General features: G+C 30.2%; 1 protein-coding gene across 2 annotated transcripts; it reads left to right on the top strand.

Moving 5' to 3' along the window:
- The first annotated feature begins 1251 nt into the window (after positions 1-1251).
- On the top strand, positions 1252-4497 carry LOC108462772 (protein TIFY 6B). Of its 2 annotated transcripts, none has more exons than XM_053025048.1 (7): positions 1252-1785; positions 2247-2419; positions 2566-2831; positions 2928-3012; positions 3114-3532; positions 3634-3688; positions 4104-4497. In XM_053025048.1, the coding sequence occupies exons 1-7, from the start codon at positions 1698-1700 to the stop codon at positions 4137-4139; spliced, it is 1122 nt and encodes a 373-aa protein (XP_052881008.1). In that variant the 5' UTR covers positions 1252-1697; the 3' UTR covers positions 4140-4497. The 2 variants fall into 2 exon arrangements, with proteins under 2 accessions (XP_052881008.1, XP_017618170.1); XM_017762681.2 differs by having other exon boundaries at positions 1259-1785; positions 3114-3456.
- Positions 4498-24880: the final 20383 nt, after the last annotated feature.

Here is a 24880-nt window from a genome sequence, read left to right as displayed (position 1 = left end):
AAGTTTGTAGCATTTTTGTGAGAATTTAATTCGTCACACGGCCTAGTACACAAGCATGTGGGTTGGCCGTGTGGTTCAATTTGTTTTGCTAACGTCATAAACAGAGAGTTACACGGCCTGAGGACATGGGCGTGTCGAAGGCACACAGGCATGTCCTTGTGTCCACACTGGCGTGTGACCCTGTTTCATGGAAAAATTTTCTAAGTTTTTCTAAAACTTTCCAAAGTTTTTAGTTTAGTCTCAAACTGCTTTTAATGCATGTTTTGGGCTTCATAGACCCAAATAAGGAATGAAACACATGTGTTTGAATAGTTTTGAATATGAATAAAATTTTGTGGTCTGATTTTGCATGTTTGTGTACGCTTAAGTCTGGTAATACATCGTACCCTGTTCCGGTGTCAGACATGGATAAGGGGTGTTAAATTAACTCTTTAAAATTTATCCCTTCATATAATTTAAAAATTTTGTAATCTTGAAAGTAAAATTTAAAACCTATTTCTTTTACTAAAATAAATATTTATATCTAATTATAATTGAAGTTTAAAATCATTAGTGTCTAAATGTTTAAGTATACTATATTATAACACACCATGATGTAGGTGAAAAAGATTTATGTAAAAATGTATATTTATAAAAATTATGTAAAAAGTAAATGATATTTCAGTTGAAATGGTAACGTTGAGAATTTAAAAATCACAATGTTTTAGGTTCAAATTGTAAAATTTTTCTCTTAAATTTATTATAAGTTTAAATTATTTTTATAAATCTTATATAAAAACAAAAAACAAAAAAATATTTTTATAGTAATATTCATTACATTATAAAAGAATGATTTTTCAATCATTTTTCAACCGAGTTGATATTCCATTTACTTATAACATCAATTCAATAAAAAATTTAAATATTGTATAGATAGATATAGTTATTAAATATGTCTTGATTTGAAATGGTAAAATTGAGAGAATAGAGTTTATAATGTTTTGGGTTTAAATCTAATTATATATATATATATATATATGTATTTTTAAATTTTATATAAAATATAAACAATAAAAATAAATTCAAAATAATATTTAAAACTTTGTAAGAATAAGAGTTTTAGTACATTAAAATCTGATTGACGATAACATTAACTAAATAAAACTTTAAATATTAGTATAAATATATAATAAATTATAATATATTCCCTAAAAATAGTTTCAGTTGGAATCACAATTTCTTTTAAAAAATTCTAATAAATATGGATGTTATCTGAATACTAGAAAAAAATTATACAAGCAATGTGTGGTTTTTAGGATTATACGAGCAAGTCCAATCTAATACCTTAAAAAATTATTGTGGACTTCAGTTGTGCAATGCAAAACATAGGGCAAATCTTTTTCCATCTTAAAGTCAAGATCGTTTTGGGTATTACACGAGGAAAACGTGTTGGGTCAATAAATTTTGTAATGATGTGGGAAAGGATTTTTGTATTGTGAAATTGTAAACTACTACTTCTTTCTTTAACATGCTTAAATTTGTGCTATAAAACAACTCTCCTTCGCTTTTATTATTATTTTTTCTGTAATAAGAAAGCACGAAGCAAAAAAGTGAAGAGGGGATTTGAGGAAGTGAAATATATTTATTTATGTGGGTTTTTTGGTTGGATTTTTAAGCTGGGTTTTGCTTGAATTTTTAATTAAGATAGTGAAAGAATAATGGAGAGAGATTTTCTGGGTTTGAATTCAAATGAACCATTGGCTGTGGTTAAGGATGATGTTAACACTGATAAGTACAAAGAAATAGGTGTGATTCTTCTCTTTGCTTTTCTTTTGGGTTTAATTTTGGTTAGTTTTGAATTTGGAGTTTTTTCTTTTTGTTCTTTGTATCATGGATAGCGGAAAATTAGAAGGGATTAAATGACTGAACTTCTTTATTTTCTTTTTTGATTAGTTAAGCGACTGGTGTTTCTTAAAAGAAGTGTTTGTTTACTTCAAATTGTTTAAAAAATCCAGTCATTAGCATCTGCCCTGAAAACAATTTGTATTGTTTTCCCTTTTGTTGTTATAAATCTATTACAGGATTGGAATCTTGTAAGGAATTGTATGAGAAAAATACCCAGATAGATTTGGTTACTGGTGATTGGTCACAGATAGCATGAATTTGTTTAGACTTTAGACATTTACTGCAAGTAGTTAAGATTACATATAGCTATGCAATTATCTGAATTTGGTGATGTTTGACAATGATTTTTATTTGCATTTTAGGTTTTACTAAAAGCTCAGGGATACAATGGCCCTTTTCAAACAAAGTTTTCGCTGTTCCACAGCTGATGAACTTTAATTTTGCCCAAGGGAATAAAACCAAAAAGACTGGATATGATTCAAAAGTATCCCCTCTCTTCATGCCTATATCAACAATGGATGCTTCTGAACTTCAGGTTTGGCAATATCCCTTGCATTCAGTATTGTGGAATTGCTGTTTCATGACCATTTCAATTGAGTCTTTAGTTCACAGCTTTCCTAAATCCTATTCTAAAATGAAAAATCTATTTCTTCACTTTTCCCCTTGGCCTTTACTATGTAGAAATCGTTCAATCACAATTGGAATGGTGGGGGTCATTTTTCATTGACTGATTCTCATGTTCAACACAACACGAACATGTTTCCGGCATCAAACCAGACAATTTCTGTTTCTGGGAGCAACCCGTTCGTGAAGAATGATTTCACTACCACTGGTCAAAACTTTCCTGCTAATACTATAAAACCACAATTTCTTGGAGGGGTTCCAGTGACAACTCCACATTCAGTTCTTCCCACCCTTGGCACTGTTGGTGGAAGTGTTGAACCATGGTAAATTTAAAGTTTTAAAGTTATGTTACTTCATCAAAATTGTTGACAATACGATATTGAGACTTGGCCCTAATTTAACTTTATAATTACAAAAAGCGCCCAGACCTCTGGATCACCTGCTCAATTGACTATCTTTTATGCGGGTGAAGTGAATGTCTTTGATGATATTACCCCTGAGAAGGTGCTCCACTTTCTTTCCCTTTTCAGAAAATTGCTTTGTTTATTACAATCTTTAAGTCAGTGGAAAGCTTAGAACAGATTTTTTTTTTTTATGTTGTCTAGGCTCAAGCTATCATGTTTTTGGCTGGGAACGGGTCTTCCATGGCTTCTAATTCAGCTTATCCAAAACCCCCGGTCCAGACACCTATTTTGAAACCAGTTCAAGTTGATAGTGTTCCTGCGAACCAGCTCATAAGTACACAACTGAGCTTTGGTATGCCAAGCCCTTTACCTGTTTCTTCTCATGCTGGTACGCAGTCTTGGAGTGGATCCACCAGTACCGAAGAACAGATAATATGCAAGGCCTCAGTACCTCCAACTCCATCTACCCCTATTAGCAAATTGGAGAGTCCAAATTTGGTAAAAACCATGGGATCTGATGCTGCCACCGGCATGATGCCTTCTGGTATCCACCCTTATGCTCTTAAAGATTTTCCATTCTTTGTGTTGGCTTGCAGGAAAAAAATTGTGATGACAAAGAGGTTTTGACATCTGAATGCAATTTTTAGCTATATTTACTTTTTGGACCATGACTTATCAATGAATTTCATTTATAAATGACTTTGAATTGTTTTGCCTTCAGTTCCACAGGCTCGCAAAGCTTCCTTGGCTCGGTTTTTGGAGAAGCGCAAGGGGAGGTTAGTTCTTTTAGAAGATATTTTTGTTCTTACGTCCTAAATGTGGTTCTTGATACTCTTTCAAGCTAGTAGTTGACTATGTTTAGATTGAAGTGTTGTGAAAAGCCAAAAGTAGCAAGATATATAGGATGCAATATATTAATTCTCTACTCAAGTGTTACATGGTTTGAATATGATTTAGGCATGAATCCTGATTATTTCTGGGTTCAATGGCCGCTTCACCTTGTTATTTAGTTATTGGGCTAGGGATTTGATGCTTATGAGCAAGTTTGGTTTGAAGGGAGAGAATCGTGAAAATCCTGCCGGAAGAACATTTGCTATATCAATTCAATATGTGATTATGGTTAAATACAAATAATTAAAGCTCAACGTCTGATATTGTGCTCGAATAAAGCCGGATTATTTGCTTTTGTAGGATAATGAGTACAGCATCACCATACAATCTTATTAGCAAGAAGTCTCTAGATTATGCAACTACCATGGAATCGAATGCATAAACAAACTTTATGGCGATCTCTGCTGCAACTGAGTAGGGGAAACTCCATGATTTATGATTTGGCATTGGAAGGGAATGAATGCAAAGTTTATGTTTGGCATTTTGTTTCTCTAATGAAAAAATATATGTAACGTTGACTATGCTTGATTACCATCAACTAGAGTTTAAGCAGTAGTTGGTGGTTTAAGGTTATAATGGGTTTTTTTTTTTTTTGGTTTATATTTATGTTGGATGTTTTAGCTACTTTGTAACCCATTCAATTGCTGTTACATGGTAGAAATAATGCATTAATAAGAATTTGTATTTTCTTCTATTTACTTTTGAATTATTTTAAAACCCAATCTTTATATGCTTGGTTTATTCTTTTAAAAATTGGAAATCTATATCTATAATTTATAAATATATTAAACTGTTAATTATTTCAATTGATTTTAATGTTATTATTTTTATAAATAAATAAATATATATTTGGGTGTCTCATGATTTAGTGTTTATAATATATTTTCAACTCATATGAGATATTTATATTTGAATATTTTAATAAATAAGACAATAAAGAAGTGAGTAATTTTGTTGGTGACATACAACCATGCCCGAATTTTGAGCTCTCAAACTTGTACACAAATTTTTTTTTTTTTTTTTAAGCCCTAAAGAAACGTTGCTCTCAATAAAACTTCATAGAAACGTCTCAGGTTAGTCTGGATTTTATTTTTTGAATATTTGTAAGAAATATATAACTTAAAAAAAGGAGTTGGATTACATTGGTGACACGTGTTAGTTATACGATTTTGAAATGTGTGGTTAAATTTTAATTAAAAGAAAAGCTTATCTTTAATAGGGACCACAACTATCACCTTCATATCGTATTATTCATGATTTTTCTTTTATTACTATGAAAAATTAAGTGTTGTGTCTTAAAACTACAAAAAAGCAAAAAAGAAACCTTAACATATTTGTAATAGGACAATGGAGAAATGTACTTGCTCCTTCTTTCTCTTTTAAATTGGTGGTGTATACTTTTTCCATTTATTTATGTTTATTTATAAAACAAAAATTTAAAGGTTTTATATATTTTATATTTTAAAATTTAACCCTGTTTCTCTCATTTTAAATTTAAAATTTCATTTCATTTGTTACCATTGTTAAAATTTTTATTAAATTTTCTAGTATCACATTTTAAAATTAAAAAATTACACTTAATAGTCATATAATAATAAAAAAATAATATTGAAAATATTAAATAGGAATTTCTTTTTCTAAAACACTCATTCCAATTAATCATGATAAAATAATTTTTATTTTGTTGAAAAAGCATTTTAAAGAGAAGTTAACATCAACATTTTGAAAGAAATACTAACAATAATGCAATTATATAGACTAACTAATAACATGATAAAAGTAAAGGAATAGAATTATGTCAAAAATTAAAACATATAGACTAAATCGCAAACTACAATATTGTCTACAATTCATAATTCAAATTTAACCATTATCTTATAATATTAAAAGAAATGAGAAACCAAGACATTCAAATTATATATATTCACTTAATATTCTAATAAAATAATGAATGATATGAATTAATTAATAATATTATAAAATTTAGAAAATAAATTATATTAAAAGCTAAAATATAAAAATTAAAAATTAAATATAAATATAAAAATGGACAAAAATTAAAATTAAATTTTGTTCTTTGTGAATTAAAAGTTATTATTTTAATTGTAAAAGAGAGAGAGGAGAGTAAAGGGCACATGGACAAAAACATGAACAATCCTTTTATATAGGAGTAGATAGATATAAAAGTAATAAAACTATTAACATACTATTTTATGATAAAAAAAATTAATATATGAGTGGTTTGAGATAAATATGAACACATAAATATCCAGTCGGGTTGCAAGTGGATTGTTATCATTAGTCACGTTTTAAATGAAATTTTATTTTATTTCAAATGATTTAGGCCCCGCCCACATGAAGTTGTGTGAACAAAAGCAACTGTACAGTATTCGTCAAACATCTCAATCAAAGGTTTTATTTATTTTGCTGGGATTTTGGCCTGGCATTTACCAACTGTCTTGTCTATATCTAGGTTATTAATTATTTGTATATTTTTATGCTTATCTCTTGAGCTTTTCCGACACGTGCAAATGTTGGCATTGTTTGATGTTTATGTATGTTCTTCAACATTTTGCTTTCCACCGAAACTGTTTTCACTACACGTTAAAATTTGATTAACATTATCACAATGTATGGATTTTTAAGTTGATATTTATTTTGATTTAAATGAGTACTAGTTTATCTTTTTGCATTATAATAATTGGTTTTGATGGTTGATTATACTTATAATTTTGTTTATATATTATACATTTTATCATGTTTGTTGTGATACACATGTATTTAATTGTAATTTTAATTTGTTATATCTCTACCAGAAATGGGAGTACATGGATCGTCAAAAGTTATCACCAAATACTCACGGACCACCCTTTGACTCATATCGCTCAAATGACCAGCCACTATAACCCTACCACTATCGCTCAGACCAAGTTTTTTAGCAATCCTTTTAAAAAATATTGTGAAAAAATACTTTTAACAAGTATTTTTAAATTTTTTTTTAAGATTTGACTGTTTAGCATTACTGTTAAAAAGTGTTTTGAGAAATAAAATATTTATTTTAGACATGTTATTATCAAATAACAAATATGTATTAAATAATGTTTAAATTAGTTAATATTATTATATTTTAGTAGGAATATAAAAATTTTATTATAACTTGTTAATATTTTAATATATGAAACATAAATTTTAAATATTTTTAAGCAATAAATATTAATTATTTATAAAATTTAATTAAAATATATAAACTATATTTTAAATATTTAAATATAACTATTAATTTTTTTAATTAGGTATTAACATATTTGTATTATTTTTAAAAATTATTTTAATTAATGATTTTAACACGGTAATTAAGCACCAAGAAAAAAAAAAGAAGGGAAAGTACTATGTTATTGGAGGGTGAAAAATTAATTAAGCACCCAAAGTGCTTTTAGGAGAGAAAAAGCTAAAAATTTTAGCTTCTCCTTTTCAGAAGTGCTTTTGAAAAGCCAAAAATTTCAGCAAAAAACAACTTGTTTAGCATAGCTTTTCTTCTAAAAGTGCTTTTGAAGCAAAAATTGCTTTTTTTAAACACTACTAAACAAGCCTTCAGTAGCAATTTACTCAAATGCAAGAAAAGATACGCCACCTAGAGGTGCAGTTTTTTTAGCAACAATGCCTTTTTCAAGAACAACAAGAGCGCTAATGCCTGTAGGACCAAAAGAATGCCTAGAATGAACTGTTAATTCAAGAACTCAGAGCAGGTAGGAATCCAAACCGAGAGAACCGACAACCTCAAACGAGGACACCACCCAGTCCACCTTCCATAAACAACGATACCAAACGCAACAGAATGAACCACCCATTGACAATGCACATCCGGTTGGTTCCCTAGGCCAAGGCCACTGTGATAATGACATCTCCTTTAAGGAAAAAATGCAAGCCCTAAAAAATGTACTCCAAGAATATTGGGGGGTTAATATCAATGAAGCCACTTAAAGAAATTCTAATGAACCCCTTGTTGGAAAAAAATCGATTTAAAAATAATTTTCTATCACAACAAAAAAAAATTAAAAATCGAGCAGTTTGCACCAAGGTGTCGATGTTGCCCGATGCTCTTGCACTACCATGGGCCTACATTATCGATGGTGTCAAAGGCTCTCACAAAGCCAAGGCACCCAGGTTTCGACGCTCTCACACCACCAATGGCCTACTTTGTCGATGGTGTTCGAAGCTCCCGTACATCCAAGGCACCAAGGTGTTGATGCTGCCCGATGCTTCTACTGTTGGATCTAATGCCCTATGTGTAGTATTTTCATTTATGTACACTTGTAAATTTTTCGAACAGATTGGTTAATAAAAAATTCATGAATTACATAAATATACTTGCATGTATAAGACCCTTAACCCATTTCCATCATTGGATTTGGGTTACAAAGTATTACAACACATAACAAAATATTTTACATCATTAAACAATTCATTTATTAAATTAAATAACAACATTTGAATCTACATTTCATTCACAGCATAATCACAGTTACGAGCTTTAAACGAGCATATAGAACTTAAAAATGACTTTGAAAACATCCAGGGACCATTTTAAATTAAAACAGAAAACATGAATAATTTTGAAATTAGGGGTCACACGACCATGTGGTCAAGCTGTGTGACAAAGCCTAGGTCATACGGCTCAAGGACATGGTCCTGTGGCTAAATTGTGTACAATTTGAAATATGGGTCACACAGTCATGCCTCGGCCCGTGTGTCTGCCCGTGTGAGTGTTCGAAATATGATCACACGACCTTGTCGCAGACCATGTCAATCTTCCACCTAAAATTAACAAGACACACAGCCATGTGAATTGACTGTGTGTGGCATATGACTATCTGACAGCCCGTGTCTCAAAATTTGTACACCCAAAATAACTTCCAAAACAAACAATTTCATGATCCCTTTTTTAAGAACCAAATCAAACCATTTCCAACTCCTTTCACCTATTCAAAACACATCTAAACATGCCAAAAATATACCAAAAACATGCAACCTATGTGCCTGACCAATATGCCTACACTGGCACCACAATTTAAATATTATTCCAAATTCACATTCAATATACACAAGTTCTTATTTTATAAACCAATAAACATATCTATTCATATGTTTCTTTTATATCCAATGAACCAAGCATCAAACCACTTTCATAATGCATATAGCAAATGGTCAAAAGCACTTATAGAGACATACCATTGTCATCGTACACCACATTCAACTAACATACTAATTAAACTTTACATCAATAAACTCATCTCATACTTCAATTGACATAAAACATAACCATAATGTTTATGACATATATTTAATGCCACTTATAACCAGACCAAAGTGAATAGATAGTTACCGATCAAGTTGAGGGATAGTATGATCTCCAAAGCCAATCCAATCAACAGCTTGCATCCGACGATCTATGAGGAAGAAAAACCAATACGAGGTAAGCTTGCATAAAGCTTACTAAGTTCGAAATAAACTTTAACTTACTGTAAATGATATAGATTAAACATTTCACAAGATATTTCAATATAATGGTCATGAGTTCCTTAATTACCGATACACAACACAAATCTCATAAAGTTATTAAGTTCATATATGAAACTTATAAGTTTATCATATTATCAAACATATACATGAAAAACACATTTGGTACACAAACCAACCATCACATATTCATTTAACATTTAACATCTTTATTTCTAATGCTCATTTCAAATGTCCATTTTCCCATATTTATATTCTCATAAATATTTTGTATAACAATTCATAAAATTGTTTCATATATATATATATATATATATATATATATATATATATATCATATAACCATTTCATTTACACATTTAACTCATAATCATTCTGTATCACATTTCGTTCAATAGTTCATATAAACATATCATTCCTGAATCACTTACTTCAATTAAACAATGTGAAAACTAAATAAAAGTAGATTAATCATACCTGTCAATCACTTACGAGACACGTATGGGATTAGTTTGAAAATGGTTCATCATATGCTTCCTGTTCTATAATAATTCAATCCAAACTAATTCATATATGAAACATATTACAAAAATATTCTTAATACATCATTCAAATGGTATATATCAATATTTCAACATTAAACACATATTTTCATAGCCCGATGAACTATAGCAATATGACTCAGATACTCAGGTAACTACACCACACCAAAGGCATCAAAGATGTGTAACAGAAACACCGAAGTGCAAATAGAGGCACCGAAGTGCAATCTTGTACAAGCGCACATTCTAACCTTATTGGCATGTCAATTGTATCCTAATCGTTTACTTCGTTCAAACGAGCACTTAACATAATTCTTAACATTGTAAATTAGAGGCACTTCCACAATATCCATAAACATGCATTAAATCAATTATGTTCACTTGAATATGAACTAACCATATTATTCACCAACTACCAAATAATAATTTCTCACTTGTACTTAATAGTAGACATTTTATAATTTCAATTTGATATCATAATTCAATCCAAAAACAATTTAACCAAAATATAAAACCACAAGTTTTAAATATATATTTTTTCATTACTATGAACTTACCTAAACTGATTCTACAATAAACATGACTCCAAAGACTAATCAGTAATTTTTCCTTTTTTTCACATTTGTCCAACGATTGATCTGTTTCTTGATCTAAATGTAATAATTTTATTAAACTAACCAATTCAAATATCATAAAATACTGAAATTCATATATTTGACCATTAATCTTTATTTTACACTTTTACCATAAACTTTTACTTTTTATTCAATGTAGTCCCTAAACACGAAACTTTCAAATTAACCACATTTAATTCCAATTCATGTTAGTTGAATTCCTATAATCCCTATACAACCCATATTTGTCACATTCTCACAAGAATTTCATGCAATTTCACTATTATAACAATTTAGTCCTTAAACATTAAAGTCAACTAAAACCACTTTACATGGAAATTTTTTTGTAAATTAACTTGTAGGGAGACATATTGTAACACCCTATACCTGGCCTGGTTGCTAAGCTCGAATACGGGATGTCACACTACCGTCTTATGTCATATACAAGAAGTAGAAAGCTCATTGTAAGCAAAATGTCCACCATCTTTATAACACCCCTAACCCGTATCCGTCGCCGAAATAGGGTTACGAAGGATTACGTAAAAACGTGTCTCAAATCATTCATTTCTAACATTTAACAATCATTGCAAAATCTAATCTAACACATGCATAACGTCCCTAATTTGAGCCCTCAAGGCCTTAGAAACATTTTAGAAATGATTCGGGACTAAATCGGAAACGTTTAACACTTCATGGAAAAAGACGAAAAAATTCACACTGCAAGGTCAAATGCCGTGTGACTCACATAGCTGAGAAACACGGCTATGCCTCAAGCCATGTAGACATTCGAAGTAGGGACATAAGCCATTTCCCAACCCGTGTCTGTGTCCGTGCTCGTGTAACTCTTTGACTTGGGTCATACGGTCAAACCACACGCCTATATGCTAGGCCGTGTAACTCTCGAAATGCAACCTTTAAAAACCTATAAGGGATGCACAATGGTGTCACGTGACTGTGTGTCACACACAAATTAGACACACGCCCGTGACTTAGGCCGTGTGGACAAGAAATAGGCCAAATTAAAGTCATTTCTTTCACCCAATTCAAGAACACCTAAACAAGTCATTTGCACTTATGACTAGAGGTAAGTGAAATTCGATTTGATTAGAAAAACTCAATAAATATTTCAAATTTTTAATTAAATAGTTCGAGTTATTTGAGTTAATCAAGTTATTTGGATCAACTCAAATAAAAAATTAAGTTTTTCAGTTTAACTCAAATATGAATTACACAATTTGAGTTATCCGAAAATTCGTATAAGAAAAGACAAAACTACGTCGTTTTGTAAATGTTTACCTTTTCTAAAGTTAAAAGTCGAAACCATTAAGTTAAAAGGTAAAACTACATTGTTTTGATAAATGTTTACTCATTAAGTTAAAAAGTAAAACCATTATATTGTTTATATAGTTAAATAATTTTGTACTTCGTTTACTAGTTAAATAATCAGTTCATGAAAACGCAACATTGAGTATAAGTAATAGGATTTGTTAACTTGACTCGACTTGACTCAAAATTTTTTTACTCGATTCGATCCGATTCGAGAAAAATTCAAATTGAGTTTGGTTGCTAAAATAGGATTCGTCAACTCGACTAACTCGAAATTTTTTTACTCGATTCGACTCGAATCAATCGAATACACACCCCTATTTATGACCAAGGTATCAAAGCATGTTCAACCATGCATAAAATGATCATTTTCAAATAACCAAATTCCATTAAACCAATATGCCATAAAGGCACCTCAACACATACATTAAGCATACTTAAATATTGCATATTTAACCATTTATCTATTTACTTGTGTCCATATCAAAACATATCAAAATCACCTTATCATTTGAACCACTTCTCACATGCATCAACCATTTAAATGTTACAAGTCTAGCCATTTTCAAATGGTTCCAACAGCCAACATATATACATAACAAATTAATGACTAAGCATTTAAACAAACATCAAACACAAGTCCAATTATACATCCCATTATAACCTTTGCTAAAACATTAAAAACTACCGATATAATCACTAGACAGTGTGATAGATCTCCGATGAGCTTCCAAACCGATCAAGTTTTCGATAATCTGAAAAGTAAAGGAAAAATAATTACGTAATCAATAAATGTTTAGTAAGTTCGTATAAATTTTAAACATAACATTTCATTTCAATAATGAACTTTATAATGTAATCATAAACCTATACCAATGCCACAAGATTTATCAAACCATAATCATCGACTCACAAATGAGTAAGTCCATCAACACCACATATATCTATCATTCCTAACATAGTAAGATTTTATAAGACTTTTACACAATCATTAACCCTTTTCATAAGACTTTGAAATCTTTCATGTACTTACTTTCCATTCCATTTACTTACTTTAGCTTAAATGACATTATCAACTCACAAATTAGGGTATTTATCCATAACCTAGATAAATTCATCCATAACTTAAGTAAATTTCTCACATATAAGTAAACCCTTTAACTCATCAATCTATTTACATTGTCACATTACATTTCAATTATGAATTTACCGTTTTATTACATTTCCTTACTCATATCATTTGCATAACACAAGACATAAGACACAAGCCTATATGTCATCATCAATACATAAGTTAGTGCATATACTCATAATTCACTCGAAATATCATAAGGTAAGTCATATACATTAATAACATCACTTGAAATCATTAATTTCATGAACATAAACATATTTTCATTGAACATTACCTTTTTATTCCTTTTCATAGATTCATGACATAAGTCTTTTGAATATTTATCGATCCTTTCCTTTTCATACCCATTGAATCAAATGAAATAACATCGAATAATAGAAATAATATTTTCAATACAACTTACCTGATACAATACATTGGCACGAAGACCGTCATGCTCGAAGCCTGATATAATACACTGGCACGAAGCCTACTAGGCACAGAGCCCGAATATCACCAGCACAAAGCCTGCTAGGCACAAAGCAGGAATATCACCAGCACAAAGCCTACTAGGGACAGAGCCCGAATAACATTACGTTTATGTTTCTTAAAACATAGATAAATGAAATTCACGATTTAACCAATAATGAAATAGTATGAAATATTCAATACAATTAATAATAATCGTATAACGAACTTACCTAGCTAAATTATAGAAATGTCAAAGTACAGAGGCTATTTGGTAATTTTACATTCTCTTCGATTTTTCACTCGATCTTGATCTAAAATAGTTTTATTCAATCTATTAATTTAGACAGTAAAATAATGTATTTTTATGAAATTTAGTCATTTTTTACATTTTTACAAAATTTCCCCTAAACTTTTACTTTTATTCAATTTAATCCTTGAGCCTAAAACATGCAAATTAACCATTTTTAAAACAAACTCATTCCAACCGAATATTCATGGCATCCAAAATAGCCCATTATTGTAACAATTTCGCATCAAATCCTTTTATTTTTACCATTTCAACAATTTAGTCCCTAATCGATAAATTCATCAAAAATCACTTAATAAAATACTTTTAAATACCAACTAACACTTCAAATTCATCATTTAACAACTCAAAACACAAGGTTCATCAAATGAAAAAAATTAAAATCTTTAACAGTTTCAAAATCGAAGGTACGAGCTAGCTGGACTTAGATACAATGATTTCAAAAACATCAAAATTATTAAAAACAAGTAAGAATTACTTACCATGCATAAGAATATATGCAAGCCGAACCTTATAAACAACAATGGTGTTTCTTTCTCCCCCATTCGGTCATGAAAAACAAAGAATGAAGAAGATGGCCACTAATTTCATTTGTTTATGTTAAAATATTTATTTAATTACCATATTACCTTTGCTTATAAACTAAATTTGTTTAAAAATTACACCTTGGAACCGTTCATTAATAAAAACAAGGTATAATTACCTTTTAAACCCTAAATTTTATGGTTCTTCAACCCTTTAATACAATTAAACTAATAGCAATTGACTTTTTTAACTTTTACAATTTAGTCTTTTTCGCTTAATTAACTATCGAAACGTTAAATTTTTTCAACGAAACTTTAATAACACCTTAATGACATTCCGTAATTATTTATAAAAATATTTATACCTTGGTTTATAGAAACGAGGTCTTGATACATCATTTTTTAAAACCACTTGACCTTAGGGTCTTACCACTCGAACTTAATAAATCACTTAAATAACATAAATTATCAAATCAAAAACCTTTTTAAAATCATGTTTGACTCATAAATATTAAATAATAATACTTACAAACTTACTCGTCGAATTTGGTGGCCCCGAAACCACTGTTTCCGACACCACTGAAAAACGGGTTGTTACAATCTTGTTGTACATATAGGTTTTAAGTCGGTCATTCAAGATAGTTACCATTGCTACATGCTAATTTTACAATAATTAGGCTTGTAAACAATTAAAATCATGTAGAATGTCCATTTAGTAAAATTCCCAAAACATGTTCGTAGGTATCGATACTGACACTAAGGTATCTATATTTTCTCTAAGTGGTATCGATACCACTTGGAAAAATGATATCAAACTTGCATTCTATTTCTATATTAAAAACCCAACTATCGAAAAATATCGGTACCACTAAACAAGTATCGATAATTTCGCCCCCGAGTATCGATACTCGAGCATAGGTATCGATACCAAAACTCTATTTTGACACCCTGCACTATTTAAAACACAGAGGTATCAATTTTAAATCCCGAATATCGATATCTCTGCCTTGGACATCAAAATGCAGTATACATATGCAATGAACTCGTTCTAAATTAGATTCTAAATATCATGCATTGTTTACTTTGATAAATAATCATTTTACGGCTAAATTTATTAGTTCAAACTGTCTAAACGAGTCCAAACAAGATACATCAAGCCATCATAAAAATTCATGAACATAAGCAACCATATAAACTTACAAATTTCCAAAAACGAAATAACAAAATTAGTAAATATCCCAAACATATCATGGCACTAAACAAGTCTACCACATTGCCTTTTTCCCAAAACGTAAATAAAAAATAGAACACCTACAAAATAATACAAAAGTCTTGATTGGATCACCTCTCGGAAACCACACCGCTCACACCGGCACACAACTAATCTGCAAAGTTTAAGAAGAGAGTGGGTGAGCTTAACAAGCTCAGCGAATACCTAGAATAACTACCATGCAACAATTCATCAAACATCAACGAAAGAACCGTATAGCACAACCTCAACAGTTCCAACTTTAGTGTTATGATATACTTATTTGTGCATTATTTTCTAGTTATTTTACATGGTAGTCATATTCACTGTTAAGCATGTATCACATTACACATATAACATTTAATCATATATCACAATACTCAAAAACATGTTTATAAATAAATTACATTATGGTCAAATGTCATAGAAACACATATCACAATACACACATATTCATAATTTAAGATAATTTGGCACTTGAGCTATGAAACATAAAAGTGAGCTCTATCATCACTCATCGGATACACAAATCTCCAATACACCAAACATAAACTCATAAAGTCAAACATGTCCCAAAAGTGAAGCATAAAGCTAACATTCTCCTTATTTCCCCTCACACGTCCCATTGAATGGAGCTTAGCTCACATTCCCTTATCCTTCCAACATGGGCCTCAACGCCCAAAATCACTCATATAGGTGAGTACTCACAATCCTATGGCATGCCAACTATATCCAATGGTTTCAAGATCACAATGTCAAAATATCCAAAGTCAAACACATATCACTTACCGATTATCCGTGCACAACCATTGCATATTTGTATCTTTAGCGAAACATTTTCACTAACAATTGACATATACATAACGTATACATATACGCACTTTCACAACAGTGATCATAACCACATATCACATGTTATAGCAGCTCACCTCAATTCACATAGTCACAAACACATAAGCACTTTATTTATAAGATAACATAGGTATGAGAAAGCTTACACTCGGAATTTAGAGTAAGGGTTTAGGCTACTACTATATTTCTAAATAATACATTGAATCATGTCCACAAGTAATTATTCTAAACACCACCAATTACGCTTTCGTTGAAAAGCCGAAAGCTCAAACTAGCTTTTCCTTTCCTTTATCTCTACTCGTAGAAGGTTATATCGAATTCGGAACTTCAACACAACAAATTCACACAACAATACATCCAAAAAACAGGCAAGGACTTATTACAAGCATACAAAACATAAGCCTAAACTAAGTTCTCTTGTAACTGAAACTTATAACATAGTAAACTTTAAATTTGAATATCTCCATCTAGACTTAATCTTTTCACCTAAAACCAAATTTTTTCATCTTATAATTCACCTACGACTAATTCTCAACCTTTAAACTACACAAACTTACTTGATTTAATATATCAACTTTTTTGACATGTTTTATGGCTATTTTCTGAAAATTCATTGAAACTCAGGAAATCTTTAACGAAATGTCAAAGTAAGTTTAGAAACCTTCTAATTATGTTAAAATAAGTTGAAAAATACTTTGAAACCACGTTTTTATCCATGAACCCAAAAGTCACCATTAAAGACTTGGTTTTCGGCTTTTATTTAAAAGATGCAGTTTAATGGCTAAAAACTTGGTTTTAAAGACTAAATAACATTTAAAACTAATAGAAAGGTGAATCGTTACCTTAGTTGATGAAAAATTGAGCGTTTGATTAAAAACCCGAAAGCTTGACAATTAAGGAACTATGGTATTTTGGGTGTTTTCCCTGGTCTTTTATAGAGGTTGAAGGTTCAAGGGTGATAAAAATCAAATAGGATTAGGAATTGGAGTTCAATATTGATTAGAATAGCAAGAGAGAATCAATGGATGGCAAACACAAATTTTGGAGAGGAGTTAACTTCAAAATTGTAAGTGGGAAGGAAAAAATAGGTTGGTAATTAAATTTTGGTTTAATTGCTTCATAAAGACTCACAATTTTGACTCTTTTACAAATCAGTCCTATTTTCAAAATTAAAGGTATTTAAAACTCATTTTTAGAAATTAATTTAATTTTCTAAAAACCATAATTGAAAACATTATTGATAAATCATGTTGCAAAATTTCAAGCACTCTAAGGCTAAAATTCCCAAAATCTCCCTAAAACTCCTAAGCCCTATTTTGGAGTGTTACACATACCTAATGGCATCTTATATCCTGTCCTGTAAGCCCATAATACATCGTCCAATCTTGTCGCCCAATCTTTCCTATTTGGTTTCACCGTTTGTTTTCTAAAATTTGTTTATTTTCTCGGTTAGATACCTCTGCTTGACCATTAGCCTAGGGGTGGTATCTATTGTCATTTGATGTCGTACACTATATTTGGCCAAAGTAGCCTCGAATTTTTTACTGCAAAAATGGGATCCTTCATCATTGACCAATGCACGTAGGGTTCCAAATCTGACAAAAATATTTTTTCTCAAAAACTTAACTATTGATTTTGTGTCATTAGTTGGTAAAGTCACATTCTTGACCCACATTGAAACATAGTCGACAGCTAATAAAATGTACTAGTTCCCAAAAGAACTTGGGAATAGTCACATGAAGTCAATCCCCCAAACATCGAATATTTTTACCTCAAGTATCCTTGTTTGCGGCATTTCATCCTTTCTTAATATATTCCCAGTTCTTTGACATCCGTCACATTTTTGTACAAACTCATATGCATCCTTGTTCATGCTTGGCCAATAAAGCCCCGATTGAAGAACTTTATGGGCTATCCGTTTCTCGTCAAAATGTCCTCCACATGGGGATGTATGACATCCTTGTAAGATATCAGCTGCTTCTTCTTCAGCTACACATCAACTAGTTAGCACACTATCGGAAAACATACGAATCCTCCCATATATAATTTTTACTTTATGCATGATCCTTTTCTTTTGTTGCCATGACAATTTTGGTGGAAAGACGCCCTTAGCAATATAGTTTACATAATCACATACCATGGAGTACCATTACTTTTGAACCTTGCTTTGCAGATATTTATTCTGAATAATTGTTCGTCAACAAAACAAAAGTCTCTTTTATTCCTTTAGATTTCAGTTATTCTGTGTCATTCTCTATCCTAGATATATGGTCTACAATTTGATTTTTTGTTCCTTTCACATCCATTATCCATAAATCAAACTCTTGAAGTAGTAATACCCACCTTATTAACCTAGCTTTCATTTCCTTTTTATTCATAACATATTTCAATTTTGAATGATTAGTGTACACATAAACTCTGTTTGCCATCAAGTACAGCCGAAATTTTTCACAAGAAAACACAACGGCAAGCATTTCCTTTTTAGTTGTAGTGTAATTGCACTATGCTGAATTGAGTGTTTTACTTGCATAATGGATAGCTCCAAATAGGTTATTTCCTTTTTGTCCCAGTACTGCCCCTACAACAAAGTCACTAGCATCACACATTATAATAAAATGTTCTGACCAATTAGGAGTAAAATTATAGGGGCAGAAATAAGTTTTTCTTTTATTACCTAAAAAGCTTTGATGCATTCCTAGTAAAAAATGAACTGTGTCTCTTTCTGTAGTAATTGATTCAACGACTTAAAAATATGAGAAAAACTTGGATAAATTGCCTATAAATCCCAGCATGACCCAAAAAATTTCTTACTCCCTAGACTGTTGTAGGATTTGGAAGATTCTTAATAACCTCAATCTTAGTCTTGTTGACTTCTAAGTCATTTCTTGATATTTCATGCCCTAAAACCAATCCTTCTTTAACCATGAAATGACATTTTTCCCAGTTTAATACAAGGTTGGTTTCTTCTCATCTCTACAAGACTTTTTTAAGATTGTCCTAACATTCTTGAAATGAACCTCATATACTGAGAAATCATCCATAAATACATCCAAGCCTTCTTCTAACATGTCAGCAAAAATAGCCGTCATACATCTCATAAAGGTTGGTTTCTCGCATCTCTGCAAGACTTTTTAAGATTTTCCAAAATTCTTGAAATGAATCTCCTTATACTGAGAAATCATCCATAAATACATCCAAGCCTTCTTCTAGCATGTCAGTAAAAATAGTCGTCATACATCTCATAGAGGTTGTCGGGGCATTACAAAGCCTAAATGGCATTCGTCTGAAAGTGTAAGTACCAAATGGACATATGAAAGTAGTTTTCTCTTGGTCATCTGGATGTATTGGGATTTAATGATGTCCTAAATATCCATCAAGGAAATAATAATAATGTTTTCCTCTTAGCCTATCAAGTATTTGATCAATAAATGGAAGTGGAAAATGATCTTTTTTTGTTACATCATTTAGCTTTCGATAATCAATGCATACTCTCCAAACAGTAACTGTTCTTGTTGGAATTAATTCATTCTTATCATTTTCAACCACTAGTAGCCCACCTTTCTTTGGTATCATTTTCAACCACTAGTAGCCCACCTTTCTTTGGTACACACTGTATAGGACTAACCCATTCACTATAGGAAATAGAGTAAACAATTCCTACATTTAACCACTTAAGTAATTCTTTTTTACCACTTCCTTAATAGCGGGATTAAGTCGGCGTTGTGCATCCACAACTGGTTTTTTTCCTTATTCTAATCTAATCTTATGTTGACATAATATAGGATTAATTCCCTTAATATTAGTGATTGTCCATCCTATATCTTTTTTTGTGTGTCTTTAAAACACTTAATAGAGCCTCTTCTTGTTCTGAACTAAGCCCGGTACAATTACTGGTAATGTATTTTTCTCTCTCAGATATCTGTATTTTAAGTGCTCCAAAAATGGTTTTAAATCTAATTCTGGAGGTTTAATAATGGACGGTATCATTTTTGTTGTGCTTAAAGTAATTTGTTCTGTTTGTCTTTTACTTTGTTGCCACCAATCTAGCTGAATCACTGTCTAAGCATTCACTTGTTCACTATCATCCCATTTTTCTTCCTCTGATTCATATTTGTGATCGGCTAACTCTGTTTTACTGGTTTCCAATTTATTGCACTTTTTCTGCCATACTTCTAATCCTCGATATATTCCCTAGGAAGATTTATTTTTATTGAATCTCTCTAATATTTTCATTACTTCCTTCTCGATTTTCTTCCAGATGATTCCTCCAATCATGATATAAAATTTTCGTCTGTTCTTATTATTCAATCCATCATAAAAATGCTGAATTTGAATTCAAAAATGTAAGCCTTCACCTAGCACTGACCTAATGATGGTTTTAAATCTTTCCTAAACTTGTCCTAATGTTTCAATCATGTATTGTTTGAATTGAAATAACTTCACATAAACACTAAGTACTTGAGTCACGAGGAGAACCTGACGAAGAAATAGTTGCACAAAATCAATTTGAGTAGCAATAGTATCAGGTGAGAGTGCATCTAACCAGGCTTTTACTTTTTTGTCCAATGTGAACAGAATTAGAAATAGTTTGATAGTGTCTAGTGGTACTCCAGTGTAAGTGACAGTACTGCATATATATTCGAATTGTCGTTAAAAGACTATAGGATCCTCTATTTTAGGATCATTAAATGTGACGTTGTTAGCAATCCACAATAGTAAAAAAGGATTTAGCTCAAAGTTCGAACTATAAATAGTGGGACAAGTAATACTAGATCACAACCAGTCCATATAAAAAAAGGTCCCTAGCGGTTGCATCATACTTCCCGGATTTGGAAGCTAAAAAGAAATAATGGAATGTTAGCAACCTAAGACTTTAAATTTTGTATCTATAACCTAAAAATTTCCTAATTATTCTATTAATATAAAAAATTAAAATTAATATCGTGACATTGTCTCCTTGGCAATGGCACCAACAACTTGACCAGCCTCAAACGTACCAACGTCTAGAGTAGAAATTCTGTACAAAAGATGTGAAAAAGCAGTATCTGTACGTATACGGATCATGTTGTAATATAGTTACAATGGAGTAGGTAAGTGCTTCAAGGATTGTACCCAAGAGAGGCAAGCACTAAATTAATTCTAATCTAAGCATAAATAGATTTAACTACTACTCTAATCAAATTATAGTACGAAGAATTAAAACATGGGTTTGGTTGGATAACTTATAATAAAAATAATAAGAAAGTAAATAAAAGTAAATAAATGAAAAACAAGGAATCAAATAATCGAATATAAATCAAATATGGGCATGGGTGATTAGGTTACTTTGGTAATCAAAATCAACTGTCGTCTAGAGGTTTCTGTTCAATCAACAAGTCAATACCCCAACGGGATCTTCCGATTCATCCACTGAATATTGAGTCAGCAAGAATTACTTACCTTCCAACCTCACAATCTAGACCAGTTCAGAGCTTAGGTGTTTACAGATTAGGCTTAACAGATAGGCAATACCAAATTTGGGTTAATTCCTACATTGATGACTTCCTAGGGTTGTTAGGCCTGGGGTTTAGATTATTCCTTTCCTAACAGCTGATTCGTTAAGAAATGCCTACAAAATAGTTAATTATTCATACCTCCACTTACTAATCTTTCATGGGAGAATTAGTTCCTCGTGGATCTAGTAAACAATATAAACTTTAATGGAAGAATGAATATAAAGAACAATTTGAAGAATAGAGTTTAGAGTAAGTCTGACTTGTATTGAGATTAAGTGCAAAATCCTCACAGAGCTTGATAATAATTCAAGAATCTAATTTCTTTGCAAAAGTAAATAACAAGAACGACAACAAAATCTAAAACCTAAAAAAGAGGGAAAACTAAATGCTAAAATTAAAGAGAAAATTATACAATAGAAAAAGGTGTCCACAACATGTGTTGGCTAAGCATATCTATAGACTTAGAATGGCTGTCGTCCTTAATTCTAGGTCAAATGACATTCTCGAGCTTAAAGTTGGATTGTACAGACCAAAATGTCCCTAGCTCGTATTAATTTCCTATACAGAGACGATGTCACGACACATCAAGTTCTGTGTCGCGACATCGAGGGCAGTATACTCTTTTTTAGGGTATCTTCAGGGGTATGTCGCAACATCGTCATTCTGTGTCGCGACATTGAAGACAAACTTAGAATTATTCTATTCTGCCCCTATGTTGCAACATCCAATGCTCTGTGTTGCAACCTAGTGATCAGTATCTAGTTAATACGTCTTCTAATGGTCTCCTGCACATTCACAAAGTATATTAGCTCATCTTTATGCCTCATTCGGTCCCTAAGGTCAATAAAAGACTCAAATTACACATTTTATTAACTTAACTAATTAAAACTTAACTAAAATGCTCATGTTCAAGCTCCTAAAGTGCAAAAACTAGTTTAATCTGCTACACCAAATTACGACAGATCAAATGGCACTTAACAACACCTACTATAGGTTATACTGAGATATTAATTTAAAAAAAAAAGAAATTAAAAGAAAAAATAAATAAATGCAATCCTAGTCATTAGTTACGTGCTTCCCACGATGTTGTATGTTGCAGCTGCTCGCCGTTGTTGTATGATGGATTTGTAACCATTAATGTTATGGGTTAGTTTTTGGTAGAATAATAGTTAGATGTGTTTATAAGTTGGGTTAGGTTCATGCAAAGTATTTAGATTAAAATTTTTAAGTTCGGATTCGATCCAGTCCATTTATATTTTTTTTAGATTAGATTTTATTTAAAAAAATTTAAAATATATATATAATACACTAAATACACTAAAAAAGTTAAAATAAAAATTTTCTAACGCATTAAAAAGTATTTATATTTTAAACACTACTATAAATATAATATATGTTTTATTATATTAAAAACACAAATAAATGTAATAAATGTTTTATTGTATTAAATATAATTTTTAAAGTTTTATATTTTGAGTTGGGCTATTTAGTTGTGTATGTTTTTTTTAGATTTTGAGTAATATGTTTAATTGCCATTGGATTAATGATTAACCTATATAATTAATATATTTATTTTTATAATTTAATATATTTGGGTCAAGCTTGGGCTAAAAAGTCTTGTCCAATGCCTAATCCATATAGAAAACGAACCTTAAATTTTACCTAAACTCATTTTTTGAGCCTCGTATTTTTGTCCAAACTCTTTCATTTTTCATGCTAGTGGCTGACTCATGAGCAAGTCTACTAGCAGTGTACTTTTTTTTTATTCCACAATAGTCTTGAAAAATTGACATGTATCTCTTTTTTAAAAAAATATTTATTTTATTACTATTTCAAGCAGGGGCAAAATGTTATCATGTGTCTTGGGAAAATATTAAAAAAGTTAAAAATAAATTAAAACAGACACATATAATGTGTTCAACCCTACTTAAGAAGTTAAAAAACTGCACTTACAGTGGACAAAATACTAACCCTTTTACTATACTATTAAAAGATAATTGTCAACTCTTAACCTGCTTTTAAAATTTAAAATTTAAAAATTTAAAAATATTTTATCAAATAATTTCCCTAATATTATTATATTTCTAAATTATGAGTTTCCCACCATTATCTCCATAAATTTATCAATTTTGAACCCTCAATCTTAATGATTAATGAAAGTAACCAAGAAAAGAAAATCTTTAAGTATCTGCGACTAATCTCAAAAGCTATCTTAATTTAGAATTTTAATACAGAAAATATTTTTAAATTTTTTTCAATCATGAGGAGCATAAATCTTTTTATTCGTTTTGATATGTTTCTGCTACTTTTCATGTCACGTAGGTATTTTACATAATTTATTATCATTATGATTCAATTTAAAAATAATTTATTTATTAATATTGTCTTTAATTTATCATAATAACTCAATTTAGAAAAATTAGGTGTTAGTGTTTGACTTTTTATTATATTTCTCATTTATAAATTTAAATAATTTGTTTATATATTAATAATTTATTTTATCATCTTATTTAAAGGTTTAAGAGAGATTATAAGTAGGTCTAAGCATTGTACAAAAAACTATTTTAGGCTAATATACTAAAATAACCCTTAAACTATTACACTTTATTTAAACAAGCCCATAAATTATTTTTGTAGTAAATAAGCCCTAATTTAAGAATTTTACCAATAAAAGTCTGTGATTTCAAGTCAATAAAATTATATACACCTTACTACCAACATAGAATTTAAAAGAGTAATCATAATTTTCAAAAGAGTAATTAATTAATTATATATATAAGTATTTTCAAGAAATTTTAAAAATATTATTTTATTTTCTTTCTCGTCAGCATTAAATGTAAATTAATTTAAATTTTTAAAATAATTTTACTTTAATATTAAAATATAAAACTTTCAAGAGTAAAAATTATAGGACTTATTTAACTATAAAAATACTATAAGGACTTATTTAAATAAAGTGTAGTAGTTTAAAGGACTTTTTAGCATATTAACCTTTACTTTACAAATATTTTAACATTTTTATATTTATGTTGTGTTTTTATATATATATTTAATTATTTTTAATGT

This window comes from Gossypium arboreum, chromosome 2, assembly GCF_025698485.1.
Source record: "Gossypium arboreum isolate Shixiya-1 chromosome 2, ASM2569848v2, whole genome shotgun sequence".
NCBI lineage: Eukaryota > Viridiplantae > Streptophyta > Magnoliopsida > Malvales > Malvaceae > Gossypium > Gossypium arboreum.
The sequence above is the reverse complement of the archived record's forward strand: the minus strand, read 5'-3'. Positions and strand labels throughout refer to the sequence as shown.